This window comes from Hypomesus nipponensis, chromosome 3, assembly GCF_054491055.1.
Source record: "Hypomesus nipponensis isolate SF chromosome 3, ASM5449105v1, whole genome shotgun sequence".
Lineage (NCBI taxonomy): Eukaryota > Metazoa > Chordata > Actinopteri > Osmeriformes > Osmeridae > Hypomesus > Hypomesus nipponensis.
The window spans coordinates 19,401,106-19,424,081 of NC_140363.1; the positions used below are offsets into that span (position 1 = coordinate 19,401,106).

General features: G+C 47.4%; 1 protein-coding gene across 1 annotated transcript; it reads right to left on the reverse strand.

The window, feature by feature from the left end:
* Positions 1-12,219: 12,219 nt before the first annotated feature.
* LOC146300249 (adhesion G-protein coupled receptor G5-like) lies at positions 12,220-17,242 on the reverse strand. Its single transcript, XM_084683344.1, has 16 exons — positions 17,198-17,242; positions 16,928-17,101; positions 16,779-16,835; positions 16,486-16,641; positions 16,241-16,321; positions 15,980-16,136; positions 15,417-15,576; positions 14,783-14,914; positions 14,506-14,616; positions 14,361-14,418; positions 14,158-14,255; positions 13,928-14,046; positions 13,536-13,801; positions 13,361-13,451; positions 12,993-13,273; positions 12,220-12,794 (listed from the first exon to the last, which is right to left on the reverse strand). The coding sequence occupies exons 2-16, from the start codon at positions 17,085-17,087 to the stop codon at positions 12,679-12,681; spliced, it is 2,043 nt and encodes a 680-aa protein (XP_084539470.1). The 5' UTR covers positions 17,088-17,101; positions 17,198-17,242; the 3' UTR covers positions 12,220-12,678.
* Positions 17,243-22,976: the final 5,734 nt, after the last annotated feature.

Sequence of the window (22,976 nt, forward strand, 5' to 3'; positions counted from 1 at the left end):
TTTGGGGGGGGGGGGGGGGGGGGGTGTTGAGAGACTTAACTCGTCTTCCTGACAAACATGGACAAGTCACTGTCTGGATTGAGTACACGACTTAGAAAGGAAAAGAGTACAACCACAACAACAACGAAAACCTTTGGGCACCATTCATGTCAGTGGAATGATAACATCTTGAGTTTGTGGTTGGAGGAAGAAGCCTTGTCACGTAACGTGGATTCAAGAAAAACGATGGCTGTCAACCATCCACTTTTTTCTCAAAACGTTTTTTTTCCCAAAACGTTCTTTTCAAAACGTTTTGTCACACACAGTGAAAGAAGAAGAGAGGTAAGGAGAGAGAGAGAGAGACATCACACCACCTAATACAGATTCAATAAATGGAGATCTTTTTGAACACGGAACTTGTTCAAACTTTAAAAACTTTTTAACGAACTTTAAAAAACGTTATTTCCCCCCCAAAATCATTTCAACCAAAAAATTATATAAGTAAATAAATCATTTTTTATATATAAACGTATTCTTCTAATATTTATTTTCATACTTTTTTTCTCCCCAACTTCTTTTTCCAAAATAATTTCTTCAACCTTTCCAAAAAATACATTATAAACGTATTTTTCAAAACAAACAAAAACACAGTTCACACACATAGTGAAGGGAGAAGAGAGGATACACAGAGATCATGCCACCAAATACAGATTTAAAATAAACTAAAGAGGCTGGCTTGAAAATGTAAGAAGCAGAAATGTATTTTTATAAAAAAGTGAGAGTGAAAGTAAAAAGTTTTCCGAAAATTTTACAGTGAAGTACTGATACCAGAACAATCTATAAGTAACAATGTATTTGTACTTCGTTACTTCCCATCTTTGGAAGTAAGCAAATCAACTTTCTTTTAAGAGTAAGCGTAAAAAAGTCCTGTAAGCTAAATAAGAAGTTATCAGAACAAATCATTTAAATATCTTAAATTAAAGTGTGGTGCAGCGTTTTTGTGAAATAGCGCGATACAGTACTCTGACATCCATGATACATCCCATAATATGGCCTTATCCGTCAGTCCATACAAATATACATCTTCAATTTCAAATGTTTGGGGGGAGGCAAGAGGTTAAGGTGAACAAGGGTAGGATGACGTAACAACAACTGTTTACATAACTGCTGCCTGTGTAGTCACTTGCAGCATACCCTGCAAAACATTCTCAGGAGACCAAACTTCAGAACAATTTTGTTTTGGATTTGACCATGTTCTTTCCACGTGTAAGACAATCTATAAGCCTGGTTATAGAACCCTGCCCCCCCCCTCTATAAGCCTGGTTATAGAACCCTGCCCCCCCCTCTATAAGCCTGGTTATAGAACCCTGCCCCCCCCTCTATAAGCCTGGTTATAGAACCCTGCCCCCCCCCTCTATAAGCCTGGTTATAGAACCCTGCCCCCCCCCTCTATAAGCCTGGTTATAGAACCCTGCCCCCCCCTCTATAAGCCTGGCTATAGAACCCTGCCCCCCCCTCTATAAGCCTGGTTATAGAACCCTGCCCCCCCCCCCCTCTATAAGCCTGGTTATAGAACCCTGCCCCCCCCCTCTATAAGCCTGGTTATAGAACCCTGCCCCCCCCCCCCCTTTATAAGCCTGGTTATAGAACCCTGCCCCCCCCTCTATAAGCCTGGCTATAGAACCCTGCCCCCCCCCTCTATAAGCCTGGTTATAGAACCCTGCCCCCCCCCCCTCTATAAGCCTGGTTATAGAACCCTGCCCCCCCCCCCTCTATAAGCCTGGTTATAGAACCCTGCCCCCCCCTCTATAAGTCTGGTTATAGAACCCTGCCCCCCCCAGAGAGCCTGGTTATAGAACCCTGCCCCCCCCAGAGAGCCTGGTTATAGAACCCTGCCCCCCCCCTCTCTATAAGCCTGGTTATAGAACCCTGCCCCCCCCCTCTATAAGCCTGGTTATAGAACCCTGCCCCCCCCCTCTATAAGCCTGGTTATAGAACCCTGCCCCCCCCTCTATAAGCCTGGCTATAGAACCCTGCCCCCCCACCTCTATAAGCCTGGTTATAGAACCCTGCCCCCCCCCCCTCTATAAGCCTGGTTATAGAACCCTGCCCCCCCCTCTATAAGTCTGGTTATAGAACCCTGCCCCCCCCTCTATAAGCCTGGTTATAGAACCTTGCCCCCCCACCTCTATAAGCCTGGTTATAGAACCCTGCCCCCCCCCCCTTTATAAGCCTGGCTATAGAACCCTGCCCCCCCCTCTATAAGCCTGGTTATAGAACCCTGCCCCCCCCCCCCCCCCCCCCCAGAGAGTGGGGTGTGGAGATTCTACGAGCAGATTAAAATGAGCCAGAGTAGGGAAAAGTAGAAATGGCTTCGAGATGACCCGTCACTCCGCAATTTGTCTCAATGCTCATCCGTTGCCGGCTGACAAACCAGTAGCCTACAGCTCAGTAAGTTTGCATTTCCCACCTTAACGCCAGCTGTGCGTAATGATGATCTGTATGCGCATTTCCAGCTTTTCTTTGAAATTCCCCGACTATGCATCACATCCCTTTTGCATACTTAAAGCACTGATGATCTCACAACGGGAAGTTGGCCTAGTTGATTCAGTAATTGTTTTAGAAGACTGTTTCTGTGACAAATGTAGAAATATTCCTTAAAAAAGAGAATCAAAAGAGCTGTTTTGTAAATTGTGAAATAAAATGGTTAAGAGAAATTATGGAGACATATAGCTGGAGCCAAGACGTGTAATCAAGGTCTTGTTTTGTATTGCATATAATTATTAGTGCTGTCAAACGATTAAAATATTTAATCGCGATTAATCGCATTAATGTCATAGTTAACTCGCGGTTAATCATAATTAATCGCACATTTTAATCTATTCTCAATGTCCCTTGATTTATTTTTGTCACATTCTTTTTTTTCAAATTTTAATGCTCTTATCAACATGGAAAAGTGGTTCGGATTGCTTCGTGCCAATATTTTTTTTATTGAAAACAACATTGCAATCGCCTGGCTTTGACGAGGGGGCGGAGAATTCGCATCAGCTGTGTGCTTGGCCATCAAGTGGTATTTCAGACTGGACGTGCTGCAATGATAGCTCAGTTTACAACGACAAAACACACAGATCACTGGTCTTGTCAATGGAACCATTTGGCAACTTTTTAAAAGTAAACTCTCCATTCAGAATCTTATTGGCATCCATTTCGGCATCTCGCACTCGCCATCCACTCAAAACGTAACGTTAGCCTACTACAAGAGAATGTCTACTATCCGTAAACGGGCTCTGCTACTACTCTTTAGCCGGCTCGCAAGCCAAACAAGTGTTTGTTTCTCTTTAGCCGGCTGTGTTTGTGGCGCGCCTGTTGTTTTGTTTCCGGTCTAGCTAGATCCGGTGTGGTGTTGTAGTTTTTCTAAAGTCGGTAATTGTTGCAACAGCATGTGAAAAAAACTACAAAGTCTGCAAGGCCAAAAAGAGCGTTAATCGCGCGATAAGAAAATTGACGCCGTTAATTTGGGTTTGCGTTAACGCCGTTAATAACGCGTTAAACTGACAGCCCTAATAATTATAATAATAAAATTGCATATTATATATTTAAATTATTTTGCTTGTGTCATGTTTGTGTCAAACAAATAAGTATTTTATTTTCTAAGGCTTGGGGAACTTACAAAATACCATGTCAATGTGTGACATCATGCTAGTGAGTGCGTGTGTGTGTGTGTGTGTGTGTGTGTGTGTGTGTGTGTGTGTGTGTGTGAGTGAAGTTTTAAAGCATCTGGATTGTTTTCAGTCATGGTGTAAAGACACAGTATAGCAGGGAACTGTTCTAGCACTACACTACTGTACTTCACTTGTCTTAGGTTTATAAGGTTAGTATAGGTTTATAAGGTTAGTATAGGTTATTATGCGTATGTTATGTTATGCCAGGTTGCTTTGCTATGTCTTGTCCTAAGAATTTCAGTGCCCAATCTGACCCTGTGTTGTTCTGTCTTTCTGACAATAAAATACTTGAACTAAACTAGCAGGGCACAGCTGACTCTGATTGCTGCCTCTGTTCTAGCAGGGCACAGCTGACTCTGATTGCTGCCTCTGTTCTAGCAGGGCACAGCTGACTCTGATTGCTGCCTTTGTTTTCATCATGAGTGTGTGTGTGGAGAGTCAGGTGGCTGAGCGGTTAGGGAATCGGTCTAGTAATCAGAAGGTTGCCGGATCGATTCCCGGCTTTGCAAAATGACGTTGTGTCCTTGGGCAAGGCACTTCACCCTACTTGCCTCGGGGGGAATGTCCCTGTACTTACTGTAATTCGCTCTGGATAAGAGCGTCTGCTAAATGACTATATGTAAATGGGAGTGTGTGTGTGGGCTTGCTGGTGTGCAGCTTGCCTCAGGGCTGGAAGGAGTAATTACTGTAGCGGAGCCAACATGATCTTTACCGAAACCAGGAAGTGAGTCGTGTGTTTAAATCCCTTAAAAATGCTGCTTTCCAGTTCTCCCAACTGAATGCCGCCATTTGCTTCAGTACCTGTGTTTTTCCTGTCATGTTTTCACTGCAAACAATGAAGAGACTGGAACTGTTTGTGTGGATCACACACCTCATCTGTCTGTGTGTGAGACAAATTGACTGTGGGAATGTGACATGCTGATGTGCGTTTAATGTGCGTTTAATGTGCGTTTAATGTGCGTTTAATGTGTGTTACATGTGTGTTCCATGCCCATCTTTTCTAGATGGATAGAGAGAGCCCAAGCCACCCAGGAGTGTTTCCCACGGCAGGATGTAAATCAGCATCATTTGAATGTTTTGCATCTCAAACACTCTCCATCTGACCATAGAAAGAGAGAGGGAGAGAGACAGATAGAGAGAGAGGGAGAGAGACATAGAGACAGAGAGAGGGGGGGGGGAAGCCTCCCCAGTCATGGGTGAACACCAGCCTCAGAGGCTTTCATGGTGGATGGGTTTCATATGGTCCTGGGGGTCCGGGGGCTGGGGGGTCCTGGGGGCTGGGGGGCCCGGGGGCACAGTGCCCAGGTCATCTGGCCCAGACCTACTGTATCTGCCTCAGCCGGCAGCAGATCAGTAGGATACAAATGAAATGTATTTCTGTGAGAGATCTGAAGCAAAGTACTGGACTCAGTCAGAGGGTCTGTTTCCATGGAGAGCTCTGGAGCTGAGGTTATCTGAGGTCTTCTGGACAGAACAGCTCCCATGTTGCGTTCAGCCAGATGGCTCTTGTGTGTTTGGGCCTAACCAGGCAGCCATGACATGCCCGGTTACTGGCCCCTGGACCAGCTGGGTGAGAGGGAACAGTTTCTGCTGCCAATAGGACCCACCAACACGTCCCAGGATTCAGTGTGAGATCCTGGTGAGGGGAGGGGTGATGACTGGTCCCCCTCCCTCCCTCCCTCCCTCCCTCCCTCCCTCCCTCCCTCCCTCCCTCCCTCCCTCCCTCCCTCCCTCCCTCCCTCCCTCCCTCCCTCCCTCCCTCCCTCCCTCCCTCCCTCCCTCCCTCCCTCCCTCCCTCCCTCCCTCCCTCCCTCCCTCCCTCCCTCCCTCCCTCCCTTTCCTCTCTTCACCAGCTCTGTCACCCCTGATCTGGGTTGATGGGCCGGCTGCAGCATGACGGGACACATGACTCTGTCCCTGCGTGAGAAGACTGGCTGCTCTCTGGCTGGGCTTGTTTTCTTTGCGTGACCATGTCCTCCTCCCTGTCACTCCTGCCACCTCCCGCTGAGCCCTCCACGACCCCTTTCACGCCCTCGTTAGCCGCAGCACTGCTGGTTTATTTGCTTTGGCCAGTCGCCCGTGTGAAAGGCTCATTCGGGCCCGGTGTAGGGGGAGTGGGGTCATGGAGGGGTAGGACTGGAGGTGTGGAGGAGTGGGGTCATGGAGGGGTAGGACTGGAGGTGTGGAGGAGTGGGGTAATGGAGGGGTAGGACTGAAGGTGTAGGGGAGCAGGGCGGGAGGAGGGTGGATGAGGTAGAGGTGAGGGGGTGTTGGTTCAGGTGAGGTGATGTTCATGTTTATTTAGAGCAATGGTGTGTGTGTTTTGGTGTGGGGGGGGGGGGGGCGTTCTGATAGTGTGTGACTGTGTGTGCTTGCAGGGGTGTGTGTTTGTGGTGGTGTGTGCTTGCAGGGGTGTGTGTGTGGTGGTGTGTGCTTGCAGGGGTGTGTGTGTGGTGTGTTTGAGTGTGACCTCTCCCTGCCTGCTGAAAGAGAGATCTGCCCCCACTGGAACTGCTGTTGAGGAAGGACATCAACATGCAGGTCATCTAGAGTTTACAGATCGGGCTGGGGTCTGTGTGGCTGCTGGGGTCTGATTGGCTGCTGGGGTCTGTGTGGCTGCTGGGGTCTGATTGGCTGCTGGGCCGAGCTGCACCCTGTGTCAGGGACTGCTCTGATGAGGTCAGGTGGTCAGACAGGAAGTAAGTGTGGAAGGTGCAGTGTGTCATTACATAATGTGTTGATTTTACTGTCTGCAGTGCAGTGTTTAACGGACTATCATCAGAACAACAGAAGGAGATTCGACTGTGTGTAGAGGATTGAGAGTGCTGTTCATCAAGAGGGTCTGTGTGTGTGTGTGGTGTGTGTGTGGTGTGTGTGTGGTGTGTGTGTGGTGTGTGTTCATTCAGTCAGGATGTCCAGTGTTCATGTTGGGACATTTTCAGACATCATATGTAATGTAGCACCTCATATCCACACACTCACACACACGTGCACCACACACACAAGGATGAATCCCATAAAGGATGAATCCCATAAAGGATGAATCCCATAAATCAGCAGCAGTTCAGACTTCAGGCAGACGTCACAAGTATGTTCCAGATTAACCTCTGCCTCCTGCCCAGTCAGAGCTCTCCCTGCCCCGGGAGCAGGTGGGCCGGGGACCTGGATGTAAACACAGACTTGTTTTTTGTGAACAAAAGTTGAACCCCTATACTTATGCATGTATACTTTAGTTGGGACAATATTTCAGTCCCTAAAGGTTCTTGTTTAGGTCACATGACAGCAGGTTTCTGAAAGAGCTGCACACTCCAAGTCATCAAGGAATCCTGAGTCCAGGTAAACATTTCTCTGTTTCTTCCCAATTTAGCAAACAGGTCATTATCAACCAGCAACACTGCAGTCGAGCTTGGAAACAGTATTTCATCAGTGCCATAATCACATAGCTTAATGGGCACTTGCACCATGCTGAAGAGGTTTATTCTCTCCAAATGAAAATTCAGCGACCGCAAATTGTGCGGTTTGTCTGTTGGAGCCCGACATGTTTCCCCGAGGAGCTCAGACTTCCATGACTGACAAATGAGAGACATTACAAACACTGAAGAAGATTCCTCCCTCCCCTTCCTGGAAACAGGAGTTTCTGGTGGTCCCTGATTGTAAACTGCTACTAGTGCAAACACACATAGATGCAAAGAAGATCTGATTGGGATTGGCATGCGATTGGAAACACAGCCGCTGGAAACACAGCCTTGTAAACGAAGAGTCTCACACTCGGATGTGTAAAGTGGAAATCTACAGAGGAAACACAAGCTCACTAGCAAGAGACACATGAATCCCTCAGAGACAGACAGAGATACAGACAGACAGAGAGACAGAGAGACAGAGAGACAGAGAGACAGAGAGACAGAGAGACAGACAGACAGACAGACAGACAGACAGAGAGACAGAGAGACAGAGAGACAGAGAGACAGACAGACAGAGAGACAGAGAGACAGACAGACAGACAGAGAAACAGACAGACAGACAGAGAGACAGAGAGACAGAGAGACAGAGAGACAGAGAGACAGAGAGACAGAGAGACAGACAGACAGACAGACAGACAGAGAGAGAGCTCCCTAGCCAGAGACAAATGAATCCCTCAGAGAATGCCACACTTGAGCAACAGTCTGACAAAACTGGAAACAGACCCCTGTGGGCTAGAAGCACACACACACACACACACATGTACACACACGTACACACACACCCCACATCCTGCTGCACTTCTACCCAGAATGCTTGTCCCCAGGGGAAATGACAGATAAGGATCTCACGACTGCTTTCTCTCTCTGGTCCCAGACAAACGCTCCGCTGCATCACGTTAATTTAACCAGGATGTTGAAGAACATTTTGGTTTTGGAATTCAGATTTTTCGTTGTAAACTAACGGATGTTGCTTTTTAAATGCAAGACAAAGTAATACATTTCTTGATTAGAAACATGAATAATCATTAATAAAACATTAATAATCAGATAGAATTAGAACAATGCCTTTGTATAAAAAAGTAGTTTTGTTTCTACCTGTTGTGGTATTAAAACAAGGATAAATGTAGTGCCAAATGAAGCATGAATCAGCTCTTTTATCTAAACTCTTCATCATTGTGGGAAAACTATTACCGCTTCTGCAAGGCGAAATAACACAACTTAACCAAGTGTGAATTTTAAAGGGAACATAACAGCCAAGTTACTGAAAGACAAACCAGGCCAAGGCTTGACAGAGTCCAGACCACCTTCTTTCCTCACCATCCTGCTTCCTGTCTCAAAAGTGTGGGACCAAACAAGAAGTTATGAGTTTGGCCCAAATCCCTCAGAAATACGAACGCGTTGGTCTAAAACGCTTGCTGTATCCTCAGTCCTGCAGCTTCATCTGAAAGATTGATTTCTACATTCTGTGTGGATAGGTTCTATTGTGAAAGCGTGTGTGGAGATAGTGTAGATGTAAGTCTATACTTCCAAGATCATGGGATGTTTTATCAGCGTTTTGTAAGCTGGTGTAGCGTGTGCTGGTCGTGTCAGTAGCATTTCAGCTAGCTGCCCATGGGAGCCCGCTGTATCAGGGTGGGATTGGTGGAAGTGTGGGTGACTGATGGGGTAATAGTGCTGCAAGGTCACAGGTCAAGGGGTTAATGTGTTTCCCTGGCCGGGGGAGGGTGGTGGGGGCACCCCCATGCGTGCCACGGAGCAGCCAGCCCCCTTGCCCCCCCCCCCCTGACGTGAGAAGGGCAGACGGACTCCGTGGGGAGGAGAGGCATGACATCAGAGGGCAAGCCTACCCCCCGACCTGAATGCTTTTACAGGTTCACCCCCCTCCATCCCTCCTGCCGCCCCACACAGCATGTCCCCCTTGCAACACACACGCAAACACACAGCATGCTGTCTCCCAGTCCTCCAGCCCCTCCAGTCCTCCAGCCCCTCCAGTCCTCCAGCCCTCCAGCCCTCTCAGTCCTCCAGTCCTCCAGTCCTCCAGTCCTCTCAGTCCTCCAGTCCTCTCAGTCCTCCAGTCCTCCAGTCCTCCAGCCCCTCCAGTCCTCCAGCCCTCCAGCCCTCTCAGTCCTCCAGTCCTCTCAGTCCTCCAGTCCTCCAGTCCTCCCAGTCCTCCAGTCCTCCAGTCCTCCAGTCCTCCCAGTCCTCCAGTCCTCCAGTCCTCTCAGTCCTCCAGTCCTCCAGTCCTCCAGCCCTCCAGTCCTCTCAGTCCTCCAGTCCTCCAGTCCTCCAGTCCTCCAGTCCTCTCAGTCCTCCAGTCCTCCAGTCCTCCAGCCCTCCAGTCCTCTCAGTCCTCCAGTCCTCCAGTCCTCCAGTCCTCCAGTCCTCTCAGTCCTCCAGTCCTCCAGTCCTCCAGCCCTCCAGTCCTCTCAGTCCTCCAGTCCTCCAGTCCTCCAGTCCTCCAGCCCCTCCAGTCCTTCCAGTCCCTCCAGCCCCTCCAGTCCTCTCAGTCCTCTCAGTCCTCCAGTCCTCCAGTCCTCCACTCCTCCAGTCCTCTCAGTCCTCCAGTCCTCCAGTCCTCCAGCCCTCCAGTCCTCTCAGTCCTCCAGTCCTCCAGTCCTCCAGTCCTCCAGTCCTCCAGTCCTCCCAGTCCTCCACTCCTCCACTCCTCCACTCCTCCAGTCCTCCAGTCCTCCAGTCCTCTCAGTCCTCCAGTCCTCCAGTCCTCTCAGTCCTCCAGTCCTCCAGTCCTCCAGCCCCTCCAGTCCTTCCAGTCCCTCCAGCCCCTCCAGTCCTCCAGTCCTCCAGTCCCCTGCAGGCAGCCCTCTCCCAGTCCTCTGCTTAGCAGCTGATGAGAGGTAAATGTGAGTAGTAAGAGAGAGACAGAAGTGATTCCTACCTCACGGGATACAGAGAGAGACAAGCTGGAGAGGGTTAGGGTTACACAGCTTGTCTCAGGGAAGTGTCTTGCTCTCTCCTTTCCATCCATTTATTTTAGCCCCCAAAGCAGATACTGTATGCATTGTGTTTCCCCAATCACAACCTACAACCTGGTAGCACATCTCTCACCTCCCCCTCCACCCCCCTCACCCCCCCCCCCCATCCTCCCTCATCTCCCCCAGTCCTGGGCCTCATTTCGTGCTTGTAGCAACAGTAACTCTGCTTCTCTGACATGCCGTAACGACCCAGTCATAAATCCGCACACTTAACTTCCAGCTCTGGGTCTGGGTCGCCGTGGTGACATGCGAGGGGGCGGGGCCTGGGGCACCCCCAGGTGCCCCAGGGCGGAGCCTCGTGGGCCCCCCTCTCTACTGTCACGCGAGCCCTGCCCCGAGTCTGGACCTCAGCCTTCTTTACTGCAGCCTGCAGGGAAACCAGACTCTACAGAGGGCCCCGGCCTACATCAATTTCACGAGCAAAGTTACGGGGAAATAAATCATTTCAAGGACTTATGAGAAAGGAGCTGGGAGGGGTGGAGGTGGCGGAGGGGGGCGTCCTGGGGCTAAGGCAGCACAGAAAACAAAACGTTGTCTGTGCACTGTGACGCGTTCCCAGTTTCTGCTGCTCAGATACGGTGTGATAACACTGCTGGGATAACAAGCATCCCTTTAAAATGTTCCCTCCAAGTGGAGGTATGTGAATTATGCAATTAACTGTTCTGCAGGGATCAAGGTTTCTGCCTCTAGAATAATAACCGAATATTCAGCTATCTGCTTAGCTAATTCTATTAGCCTAATCATATTTCCTCCTTACATACAGGCCTCCGGGATTAAGGCTTCTAGCTTTACAGGTCATTTGAGATAGGCAATTTGGCTTTTACGAGGCAGGATTTGGCCCCGTCTCCGTAACATAAAATACCTGCAAAGGACAAGCCATTTTTCTAGTAACCTGAAATGTGTTTATCATAAAACTGGCCCCTCGCACACACTCTGACTGTAGCTGATAACAGCATGGACAGCCTGCAGCAGGACCCTCAGTCTGGTATTGTCTGGGCCTGGAGAGGACTGGGAGGGGTTGGACAAGAGGAAGGTGTCCAGACACATACAAGTGTGAGGGATTCCTGGCCTGATAAACACAGTCCCACATGCTGAAGGCTGGTTTGGGAGCAGTTTGGTTGTTGCGTAGCTCTGGAGAGAGGGAAAGAACTCTCTCTCTCTCTCTCTCTCTCTCTATAACCCTCTCACAATTTCAGTAAGATAGGGATATGAATGAGTTCCTTAGTTATACGATGCAGCCTGGTGCAATTGACCTTGAACCTGGAGGTCTGAATCTCTGTATTGTGAAAACATCTGCAGCATGAATACAAGAGCTGCTGATTAGCCAGTGACTCTCAGCTGAGAGGCGTTTGAGTCGCCAGTGTGTTCAGCCGGCAGGGGCTCCTCTCACACCCCTCTGTGGTACGCTGGGAATGAGATGAGGGGGAGGGGGTGCAAATCAAACATGTATGGCAGTAATTACCCTGGTTCTTGGCTGGCACGCTGGGTCATTTAGAAGATTCATCAGCCATAGATAAATAAACAGGGTTCCCTCTCAGTATGGCGCCCAGCAAACCACCAGGTTGTTCAGCTTGGCTTTGGTCCGCTCTCTGCAATCCTGTGCACCCATGTGCAGGGCAGGGGAGCTGGCTGAGGGGGTTTCAGAACAGGCAGAGAGCTTCTTCCCCTCCACGTCCAGATCCGCTTCAACACAACCACATCGGATGTCTCCTCTCAGAAACTGTCTGTCTGTCTGTCTGTCTGACTGACCGTAGATTCAGGGAACAAGACTCGGAAAATCAAACCTGGTCGCCAGCAGCCATTCATGTCAGTGAGTAGGAGAGAATGCAATCGTCCTGTGTGATTTAAATTTGCACAAAACTAGGCCAATTTTGTGGTTTTAAGACTAGCACAATAAAACATGTATTTCATCCCAGCCCCAAAATTGTATTTATGCGAGAGGGTTATGGGTGACCTGGCAGTGCTCTGCTTGTACTTAAGTTCCTCAATCTGCAGCATAAGGTGATATTGGGGCTATATCCCTGTAGTTAGTACTAACAAACAGTAGAGAGACAGATACAAATCTTACTGATACAACTTAATTTTTATTCATAACTTCAGCCACCAGTAATAATAGTTCAATCAATACATCCAAATGAACATAAAAAGTTTAAGCAAACTGTCTCCAAAGTAACCACCTAGCGTGGTTAAACTCATCCTGGATGTTAGATCCTCAATAGCAGGCAGGACTCTGCTGCAGATACACACTTCTATCTATGCTCAGAATCAGAAACGCAATAGTGCCCCCTTTTGGATACAATAAAACATGGGAGCATAATATAGAGGCAACTAGTATGACATAAACCAACAATATGATTATGTTTGTAGATGATTGGATTTCTGATACAAGCAGTATGGTACTGAAGGCATCGGTCTAATCTACATTCAGATCTACATTACAACCGACTGTATTACAGATTAATGGATACAATAGTGCATAGCTATCCTGGAGAACATTATGTATGTTACAGAACAGAGCTATTGCTAGTTGATATCATAGCTGTTTGTTGTCTTCTCCGTGCTACTGCTGGTGAACGCAGACACTGGCCTGGCCTCAAAACCCCGGCTGTTCTTGTAGTAATAAATGAAAAGGAAAAAACCTGGAGAAAACAAAGGAGATTACATCTCACAACAGGAAGTCCTTCACATCACAACAGGAAGTTCATCACACAGCCACAACAGGAGGTTTTTCAGGTATATCATTCTAACTATACCCCCCAAAATAAATCACAAATCAGTTACGCTTTTTATAAGATTGGATTCACGCCTAGAGATGATCTTTTCTTGGCTGGGCCCACCTTGGAAGGAGTTGATAATGCTGAAGATGTAGTAAGATGGGATGGCCATGGGTCCGTAGCTGAAGAAAGCAAAGCCCCAGGACAGGCCGAGCATGGAGAACAAGCCCAGGATGGAGAAGGTGTTTGTGGGTGTGGAGCCTTTCGCCACCTTGGTCTTGAGATGCTTCTGTAGCTGAATATGTCGCACCACGAAGATGAAGATGGCCAGGTTGAAGAGAAACACCAGCGTGTAGTAGCCAATGTTTACTGCATAGTGAACCTGGACATCAGGGATCCAACACCTGAAATATAATAACATTTTATTCGCACTGTTTTGTTCAATTTGTCATGGAAAATGTAATTGCTGAATTGCAGTAGCGGAAACTTACATGTTTACTTTGCTTCCATCATCTACATGTATGGTTTGCATTTTATATTTATTAAGGGAAATGAGGATGACAACAACAAGACCTGGAGTAACTGGAAGACAGAACATGGATGTTTATGGAAATACAGATGTAAAATATGTTGGAGGCACAAGGACAGCTCTGTAATCACTCTCACCCCATCCGGAAATGTAAATCTTCACCAGGTAGCTTTTGATAGCAGTATTGACATCTTTCATCTGCAGGAAAATGTGGAGGGCCTCTAAAAAGAACCAGGTAAATGTGGACAGCATGAAGTAGTGCATAGCCGCGGCTATGACCACACAGGAGGCTAGGTTCTTCAAGTCTGCGATGGTCTGGTTCAGGAGGAAGATGAAGTTTAGGAAGAACAGGGACAGGAAGAGGTTCATCAGGATTTTGGTGGTGGAGTTCGACTTGGCTGACCTGCGACAGAGAAGGAAGTGAGTCAGTAGACTCAGTTATCAGTGTTTCAGCCTTCTCGGCTTGTTGGCCTGTCAAAACCATCAAACCACGACAACCAGGAAGGTTGTTTTGAAGCATGATTGTTACCTCATAGCACACTGCATGAAGAGAGCGACTGCCAGGAAGAACATGGATAAGCCAGAGCCGATGTAGGAGATGTACGTTAGAGACTTCACGTCTGCTGAGCTCATCTTGTCTGTTTGTGACTGTTGCAGTTAGAGTTTGGAAAGTCAGTGAGTGAGGGGGAGCGCTACAGAGCAGCCAACACACACAGATACAGCTCTTCTTCACAGGTATACAAAGGAGAGGAGTCTCACCATTAAAATAGCAAAGAAGGACAAATGAGTACAGTTGCATTTGATGCTGTCGTTGAGAAACTCTGTTTCACATCCATCAGTGGTCCATTTGACTTCCCCTGAAAAACAGAGAGTCAGCTTACCTGTCTGGAACATTCCTCCTGCTAGAACTGCTCTATCGCGATGCTGTTTATAATCATGAGTATATCTGGTTGGGGTAGTACCTTCACCATTCCAGGAATTGCAAGTGAAATTACATTCCTCTGCATTGCACTGTTCCTTCTGGAAAACAACACACACCAGATGAAGTCCCCTGGTCTCTCTCCTCACATGTGTCCAGGCCTGTCTCCCTCTGTCTGGTTAACTCACCTGGTTAACGCCTCTGTAGTGAATGTCAATGGTATCTGTGAGGTTGTGGATTTCAGCCCCCATTTTGATCCCAACTACCTCATTATTCAAAACCTTGCTTTTTAATTTATCCTGAAGAGAGTGGGTAGATGGATGGATTGAAATGAGACGTAGATGTTGGATTCAACCTTGCTGAAGCTTACCAGTTTACTGTGCCTGGTAACAGTCATGCTGTTTACTGTGCCTGGTAGCAGTCATGCTGCCTGGTAGCAGTCATGCTGGGGTTGTCCCTGCTCACCTGGGCCATGTTGACGAAGACAAGAACCCCAACAAATGTACCACTTCTGTTCACTGCCATAGCAACCGCCTCCTTGGACACGTGTACGGACCTGCTGAACTCTCTCTGCAAAGCTTTTTCATTGTCCACAATCTGCAGAAGAAGACACGCTGTCAATCACTGCCCACAATCTGCAGAAGAAGACACTCTGTCAATCACTGTCCACAATCTGCAGAAGAAGACACGCTGTCAATCACTGTCCACAATCTGCAGAAGAAGACACGCTGTCAATCACTGTCCACAATCTGCAGAAGAAGACACGCTGTCAATCACTGTCCACAATCTGCAGAAGAAGACACGCTGTCAATCACTGTCCACAATCTGCAGAAGAAGACACGCTGTCAATCACTGTCCACAATCTGCAGAAGACACACTGTCAATCACACTGTCCACAATCTGCAGAAGACACACTGTCAATCTCACTGTCCACAATCTGCAGAAGACACACTGTCAATCACACTGTCCACAATCTGCAGAAGACACACTGTCAATCACACTGTCCACAGTCTGCAGGAGAGAAGACTGTCAATCACACTTCACAATTATCTCTATGTCAGGATTCTGTACTTGGGAGCCCTCTCCCTACGGGACGTACACTCATGTTCTTATCGGGAGATCCAAAGCCAAAGTTGATCTTGTTTGGCTGCTCTTTGGGCAGTCTGCTCAGTAAGCCTTTGACCTTGCCCATGGAGAGAGCTGCTGAGCTTGAGTTGCCCATTCTCTCCAGCACCGACGACAGGTTGTCCATGACCCCTCTGGCACAGGACAGTAAGAGTGGGACACAGTTAGTTTTTTGTTGTTGTTTTTTTTCTAGTTTTTTTTTAAGCTGTGAGTTTTCTATGTAATCAATTACATTTTCTAGATTTTTTTTCATTAGAACGTACATCGTAAGGATAATGCTATATGAGTTAGTACTGATGGTTTGACAGTGTAACAGTTAGCGTGACAGTGTAACAGTGTGACAGTGTAACAGTTATGAGTGTGTAGTGATGGTTTGACAGTGTAACAGCGTAACAGTGTAACAGTGTAACATTTATGAGTGTGCACTGATGGTGTGACAGTGTAACAGTGTCACAGTGTAACAGTGTCACAGTGTCACAGCGTAACAGTGTAACAGTGTAACAGTGTAACAGCGTAACAGTGTTATGTGACACGCACGCTGCAGCAGCTGCATCGATCACCCCTCCAGGGCCCTCCTCCACGTCAGGGAGCTCCACCTCAATGTCAGGCTTCTTCACTGGGTTGTCACATGTCTGGCAGGACTTGCCCCCCTCGGATGTGACAGTCAGAATGTAGCTGGTTTTATCAACTATGCCTATTAAAACAGAAGATTGGTCAAAACCCAAATTCACATTCAGAAATGCCTTTGCCTATATGTTGCGTGTCATTTCTTCAATGACAGAGGGTAAACTACAATACCTTCACAGGTAGTTTCATTGTACGAGGATTCCTCACTACATATGGAGTTGGGACTGATCCACTCGACGTTATTAAACCCAGCTTCAACAGAAGACAAAGTGTTGAAGTGAGACTTGCCAGTAGAGGGCACTGTGTAACAGTTGATAAATTGACCCATCTATGATCCTTTGCTAAACTGTCCTTACTATTTACTCCAAAGACAATCCCCCCCCCCCCTGCCCATCCAGATGACCCCCCACACCTACCTGTCCAGATGTAAACAGTATTATTCAACTGGGAAGGTCTTACAGATCCATTCTGAAGAATACTTAAGTTGAATCCATGAAATGATGTTCCAGCATCAAAAAAGATCATGTCTGAATTTGGACTTCTCCGAACCGTAATGTTACAGTTGGAATTATCTGGGTGACACATTTCCATGGATACAAATCACATTTTACACTTCACACTTCACCTACAAGTCAGGACATCAACGTGAAGAGATCCAGTCACTGACACCATGTTCCCTACTGCAGTCCAGGTTCAAGGCTTCACTCACCTGAGTTCACATTTTTTCCGACTTCAACCGACAGAAATAATTCTACGGGCTCCGTACCTTTTGAAAATAATCATTTTTTAAAATGGTATCACGGTTTTATATTTTGACTTGAAATGTGATTGAAGTCTCAATAAAATGTATGATCTTACCACTTGTTTTTTCACATGTGTAATTCAACGAATTTGATGACAGGACCCCTGTCTCGTTGTCATGTATGATCAGTACGTGATGTGGACAGTTTTCCTCCAAGGTTCCATAGAACAGTTCTGCAGTGGCCAGACAGAGTATATAATACACGCATCTCTGCATGGCTGCCCTGTAGTCTGAAGACCAAAATAACATCACCACAGTGCAATACTTACACAGCTCACTTTCAATATAAAATGTTTTTAGATCAACAAATCCTGAATGATCCTTACCTGTTCGATGAGTGTTAGCAAGTGTTGCGTCAGCCTACACAAGCCTACACTCAGTCCAATGGATGGAAAAAGGACGGCCAATGTGTCGAGTCTTGATATTTACCTTGCAAATGAGATGTTCTGTATTCTCAGAAACTTTTCCCCTGTAGGCCAACTCGGCCTTGTCGCGGCTGAATCTATGTTTAGATGTTATCTGACCGATACATGTTTGATCCTGGCCCCTCTCTCAACATGGCTGTCCCATGTTTGGTTACTTTATGAATGAGATCTGGATGTTAAACATAAAGTAGATGGATGTTGGATTCATGATTGTGATGGACAGAATTCAACAAACTGTAACAACTGGAGTGTGACAGTAATAAAAAACGCACTCCTCATGATAAAGTTCAGAGGCAAAGGTGTGACAGTTTCCCTCAAACATACATCCATCTGTGTTCTGGCTGTTCTGAATATTTAGTGTTTATGAATCCTGTCTGATGCTGTATAGTAGTGGCAGGTGGCAGTGTGCACTGCTGTCCCAAATATTCAAATAACAGTAATGACCATATGTGTACAGTATGATGCAAATAGTCCATTCAAATATTACCTTTTGACTGTTGTGTACAGAAACTGTGATATTATCAGCTAATCATCTTCCTGGCTTGCTGCCAATAACTCCATTGCTGGACAGGTGTGCTGACCTCTGAGGCTGGTAGGAGGAGCCATGATGTTGTGAGGGTTCTGAGACACCATCGCTGATGATGTGTCCAACTGAGAATGAGAGTTTCTCCTAAATATGAATATGTCAGTTGTATTCTCAGAAGCCACTGTGAGTCACAGGCCATAGATCACATCATTATGTCATCTGGGGTTCAGATCATAAAAATATTTGGTGACAAATGAACCTATTTAATTTTTATTTATAGTAAATATCAAATTTAGGAATGTGGTCCCTTTTCATATCAAAATAATACACGTTTGTGCATCTGTGAGAGTGTGTGTGTGTGGTTAGTCTTCAGCCTGTGGATATGTGGTGTGTGTGAGTGTGTGATAACTTACAGCTGGGGGCTCTTAAGTCTTTCAGCCTCTCAGCTTTCAGACAGCCTAACTGTCCACAGCAACACTAGCTCCCTTGTGTCACCAGTTTACATCATTACCTGTAGACTGTGGCTTGGTGGATGTGTGTGTATGTACATGCGTGTGTGCGTATCCTTTGTGTGTGCGTTTGCCTGTGTGTGTGCGTCTGTGTGTGTGTGCGTGTGTGCGTGTATGTGTGTGTGCATGTGTGTGTGTGATAGCTGCAAGGAAACAAACCCCTCTCCAGTTCTGTAACAGACTGACTCCACAGCACGCAGAACCCCATGATCCCAGTTCAGGAGACCAGCAGCCCCTCCCCTCCATGCAGCTGGAGTGTTCAACAGGTGCAGCCCCCTTTTCTACTGAAGACACCAAATGTCTAGAGAATTGTGCTGTGATTGCAGCTCAAGATCGCCCTCTTGTGTTTATTGTGACGCAGTGACCAACAGGATTCTCTGAACAAACCATATTCATACTCAGAGATGGCAAAAGTACACACATCCATCACTCAAGTAGAAGTACAGATACTCATGTTTAAAAAGACTGGTCAAAAAGTACTGACAACATCTGTTTTAGTGTGACACAGGTAACTGGACCTCACATCATATGAATACATAAATACAAAAATACACTCAGCACATTTGCCAGGAATCCTTTTTGACGGTGACAATTTCGAATATCTCCCTCATATATGGCCATGGGTGATCTGGAATGTCAAAACCTTTTTCAAAAATATATTTTCAACATTTCTAAACTGTAAAAAAAAAAAATGTTTTCAACCTTTCTAAAAAAAAATTCTAAATAAAATTTTTGAAAATATTTTTTTACCTTTTGAAAAAAAATAATCCGAAAATGTTTTGAAATCTTTTTAAAGTTTCTTCTTTACAAACTTGAACACTTTTTTTCCACACAGTGAAAGGAAAGAGGGGAGAACATAACAGAGTTGAGTACAGTAGAGTCAAGTAGAGCAGAGTACAGTAGAGTCAAGTAGAGCAGAGTACAGTAGAGTCAAGTAGAGCAGAGTACAGTAGAGTCAAGTAGAGCAGAGTACAGTAGAGTCAAGCAGAGCAGAGTACAGTAGAGTCAAGTAGAGCAGAGTACAGTAGAGTCAAGTAGAGCAGAGTACAGTAGAGTCAAGTAGAGCAGAGTACAGTAGAGTCAAGTAGAGCAGAGTACAGTAGAGTCAAGTAGAGCAGAGTACAGTAGAGTCAAGCAGAGCAGAGTACAGTAGAGTCAAGTAGAGCAGAGTACAGTAGAGTCAAGTAGAGCAGAGTACAGTAGAGTCAAGTAGAGCAGAGTACAGTAGAGTCAAGTAGAGCAGAGTACAGTAGAGTCAAGCAGAGCAGAGTACAGTAGAGTCAAGTAGAGCAGAGTACAGTAGAGTCAAGTAGAGCAGAGTACAGTAGAGTCAAGTAGAGCAGAGTACAGTAGAGTCAAGTAGAGCAGAGTACAGTAGAGTCAAGTAGAGCAGAGTACAGTAGAGTCAAGTAGAGCAGAGTACAGTAGAGTCAAGTAGAGCAGAGTACAGTAGAGTCAAGTAGAGCAGAGTACAGTAGAGTCAAGTAGAGCAGAGTACAGTAGAGTCAAGTAGAGCAGAGTACAGTAGAGTCAAGTAGAGCAGAGTACAGTAGAGTCAAGTAGAGCAGAGTACAGTAGAGTCAAGTAGAGCAGAGTACAGTAGAGTCAAGCAGAGCAGAGTACAGTAGAGTCAAGTAGAGCAGAGTACAGTAGAGTCAAGTAGAGCAGAGTACAGTAGAGTCAAGTAGAGCAGAGTACAGTAGAGTCAAGTAGAGCAGAGTACAGTAGATTCAAGCAGAGTTGAGTACAGTAGAGTCAAGTAGAGCAGAGTACAGTAGATTCAAGCAGAGTTGAGTACAGTAGAATCAAGCAGAGCAGAGTATCCTTCTGAAACTTTTTCAAAAACATTTTTCCACAAATATTTTTCCAACCTTTTGAAACTTATTTTCGAAAATGTTCTTTTCACAAATGAAAGGAGAGAAGAAAAGAGAACAGAGAAACCTAAAACAGAGTAAAGCAGAAACCTTTAAAAATATATATATTTTCCCAACCTTTCGAAACTTCTTTTTTAAAAACATAAAGGCAAGCGGCAGGCAGCTATGGTGATAAGAACCCATTCTGGTGCACTAAACACATTTAAAATACAATCACATTATGGATGGTCTGGATGGATCGAGTTTTCATTGACACGCTCCAACTTAATTCAACAGATGAAGACAGTGATGTCATTGGCAGCGTGTGGAGAGGTCAGACTAAACTAACCGTGTCACATGCTCCTCCACCAAACGTCAGAAGCCTGGTTACTGACCAGCGTGAAGCCTGGTTACTGACCAGCGTGAAACCTGGTTACTGACCAGCGTGAAACCTGGTTACTGACCAGCGTGAAACCTGGTTACTGACCAGCGTGAAGCCTGGTTACTGACCAGCGTGAAACCTGGTTACTGACCAGCGTGAAACCTGGTTACTGACCAGCGTGAAACCTGGTTACTGACCAGCGTGAAGCCTGGTTACTGACCAGGGTGAAACCTGGTTACTGACCAGGGTGAAACCTGGTTACTGACCAGCGTGAAGCCTGGTTACTGACCAGCGTGAAACCTGGTTACTAACCAGGGTGAAACCTGGTTACTGACCAGCGTGAAACCTGGTTACTGACCAGGGTGAAGCCTCGTTACTGACCAGCATGAAACCTGGTTACTGACCAGCGTGAAGCCTGGTTACTGACCAGGGTGAAGCCTGGTTACTGACCAGCGTGAAACCTGGCTAATCTCTCATGTGATCATGACTGCATTAGAACAGTCTGACTGGGTCATTCGTTTCCATGACCCCCAATCGTTCCTGGCCACGGCAGATGATGAATGTGTTTCAGTTTGAGATCCAGTCTTGAATCCACTAATCAATGGTGTAGTTTATGTACAGTACTTATTAATAGTGACAGTGAATGCATTGACTCCAAGCGGTTAGGTGGAGGGCCTGGTTGATCAGCTGCAGGCCTGGTGTGTGTGTGTTCAGAGAGCTGGGTGCTGTGATGCTGCAGGTGTGTGTGTGTGTTCAGAGAGCTGGGTGCTGTGATGCTGCAGGCCTGGTGTGTGTGTGTTCAGAGAGCTGGGTGCTGTGATGCTGCAGGTGTGTGTTTAGCAGGGGGTCACCAGCTCAGCACCGTATGGCAGATGAATATTTGATGCCCCATAAGGAGCCGCTGCCTCCCGCAAGGCGCTCAGTTTCCCAGCCCTGCAGCACCGGAGCAGGCAGAGCTGTGCAACTGGGATCCATTTGGGCTCTCCTGCTGCCAGCATGGCATTGCAGCACCCACGCAAATAACAGCTGGAGCACCATGACTTCATGCTGTCCAGGGCTGCTACACACACACACACACACAGACGCACGCACACACACACACAGACGCACGCACACACACACACAGACGCATGCACACACACACACCAGTAGAGATTAAGATCTTAACTACATGCTCTTATGGGTCTTCCCTTTTGGCACTTGTTTAGCTTTTTCACAATGTATGCTTCATGTTTTGGCTGCTTGCAATGTTTGGGACTATCTCGTTGTTATGATCAGTGACCTATGCTCTTTTGTAAAGCTCTCTCTTGGAAGTCGCTTTGGATAAAAGCGTCTGCTAAATGAATAAATGTAAATGTAAATGTAACTAAAGGCAGTTGTGACTCTGCCCACCGTAGTTAGGATGGTTTGGGTGAGGCAGTGCAGTGTGGATGACATCTCCCCCTGCATCATACAGGACCATCCATCTCCAGCAGACACCAGCAGACACTGTGGCTCGGTAGGAACATGAACATGAAGACCTTGATGAAGGAGGTGGAGAGGGAGGTGAAGAGGGAGGTGGAGTGGGAGGTGGAGAGGGAGGTGGAGAGTGAGGTGGAGAGGGAAGTGAAGAGGGAGGTGGAGAGGGAGGTGGAGAGGGAGGTGGAGTGGGAGGTGGAGAGGGAGGTGGAGAGGGAGGTGGAGAGGGAGGTGGAGAGGGGGGTGGAAAGGGAGGTGGAGAGGGAGGTGGAGAGGGAGGTGGAGAGGGAGGTGGAGTGGGAGGTGGAGAGTGAGGTGGAGAGGGAGGTGGAGAGGGAGGTGGAGAGGGAGGTGGAGTGGGAGGTGGAGAGGGAGGTGGAGAGGGAGGTGGAGTGGGAGGTGGAGAGGGAGGTGGAGTGGAAGGTGGAGAGGGAGGTGGAGAGGGAGGTGAAGAGGGAGGTGGAGAGGGAGGTGGAGAGGGAGGTGGAGTGGGAGGTGGAGAGGGAGGTGAAGAGGGAGGTGGAGAGGGAGATGGAGAGGGAGGTGGAGAGGGAGGTGGAGTGGGAGGTGGAGAGGGAGGTGGAGAGGGAGGTGGAGAGTGAGGTGGAGAGTGAGGTGGAGAGGGAGGTGGAGAGGGAGGTGGAGTGGGAGGTGGAGAGGGAGGTGGAGAGGGATGTGGAGAGGGAGGTGGAGAGGGAGGTGGAGAGGGATGTGGAGAGGGAGGTGGAGAGGGAGGTGGAGAGGGATGTGGAGAGGGAGGTGGAGAGGGAGGTGGAGAGGGATGTGGAGAGGGAGGTGGAGAGGGAGGTGGAGAGGGATGTGGAGAGGGAGGTGGAGAGGGAGGTGGAGAGGGAGGTGGAGTGGGAGGTGGAGAGGGAGGTGGAGAGGGAGGTGGAGAGGGAGGTGGAGAGGGATGTGGAGAGGGAGGTGGAGAGGGAGGTGGAGAGGGAGG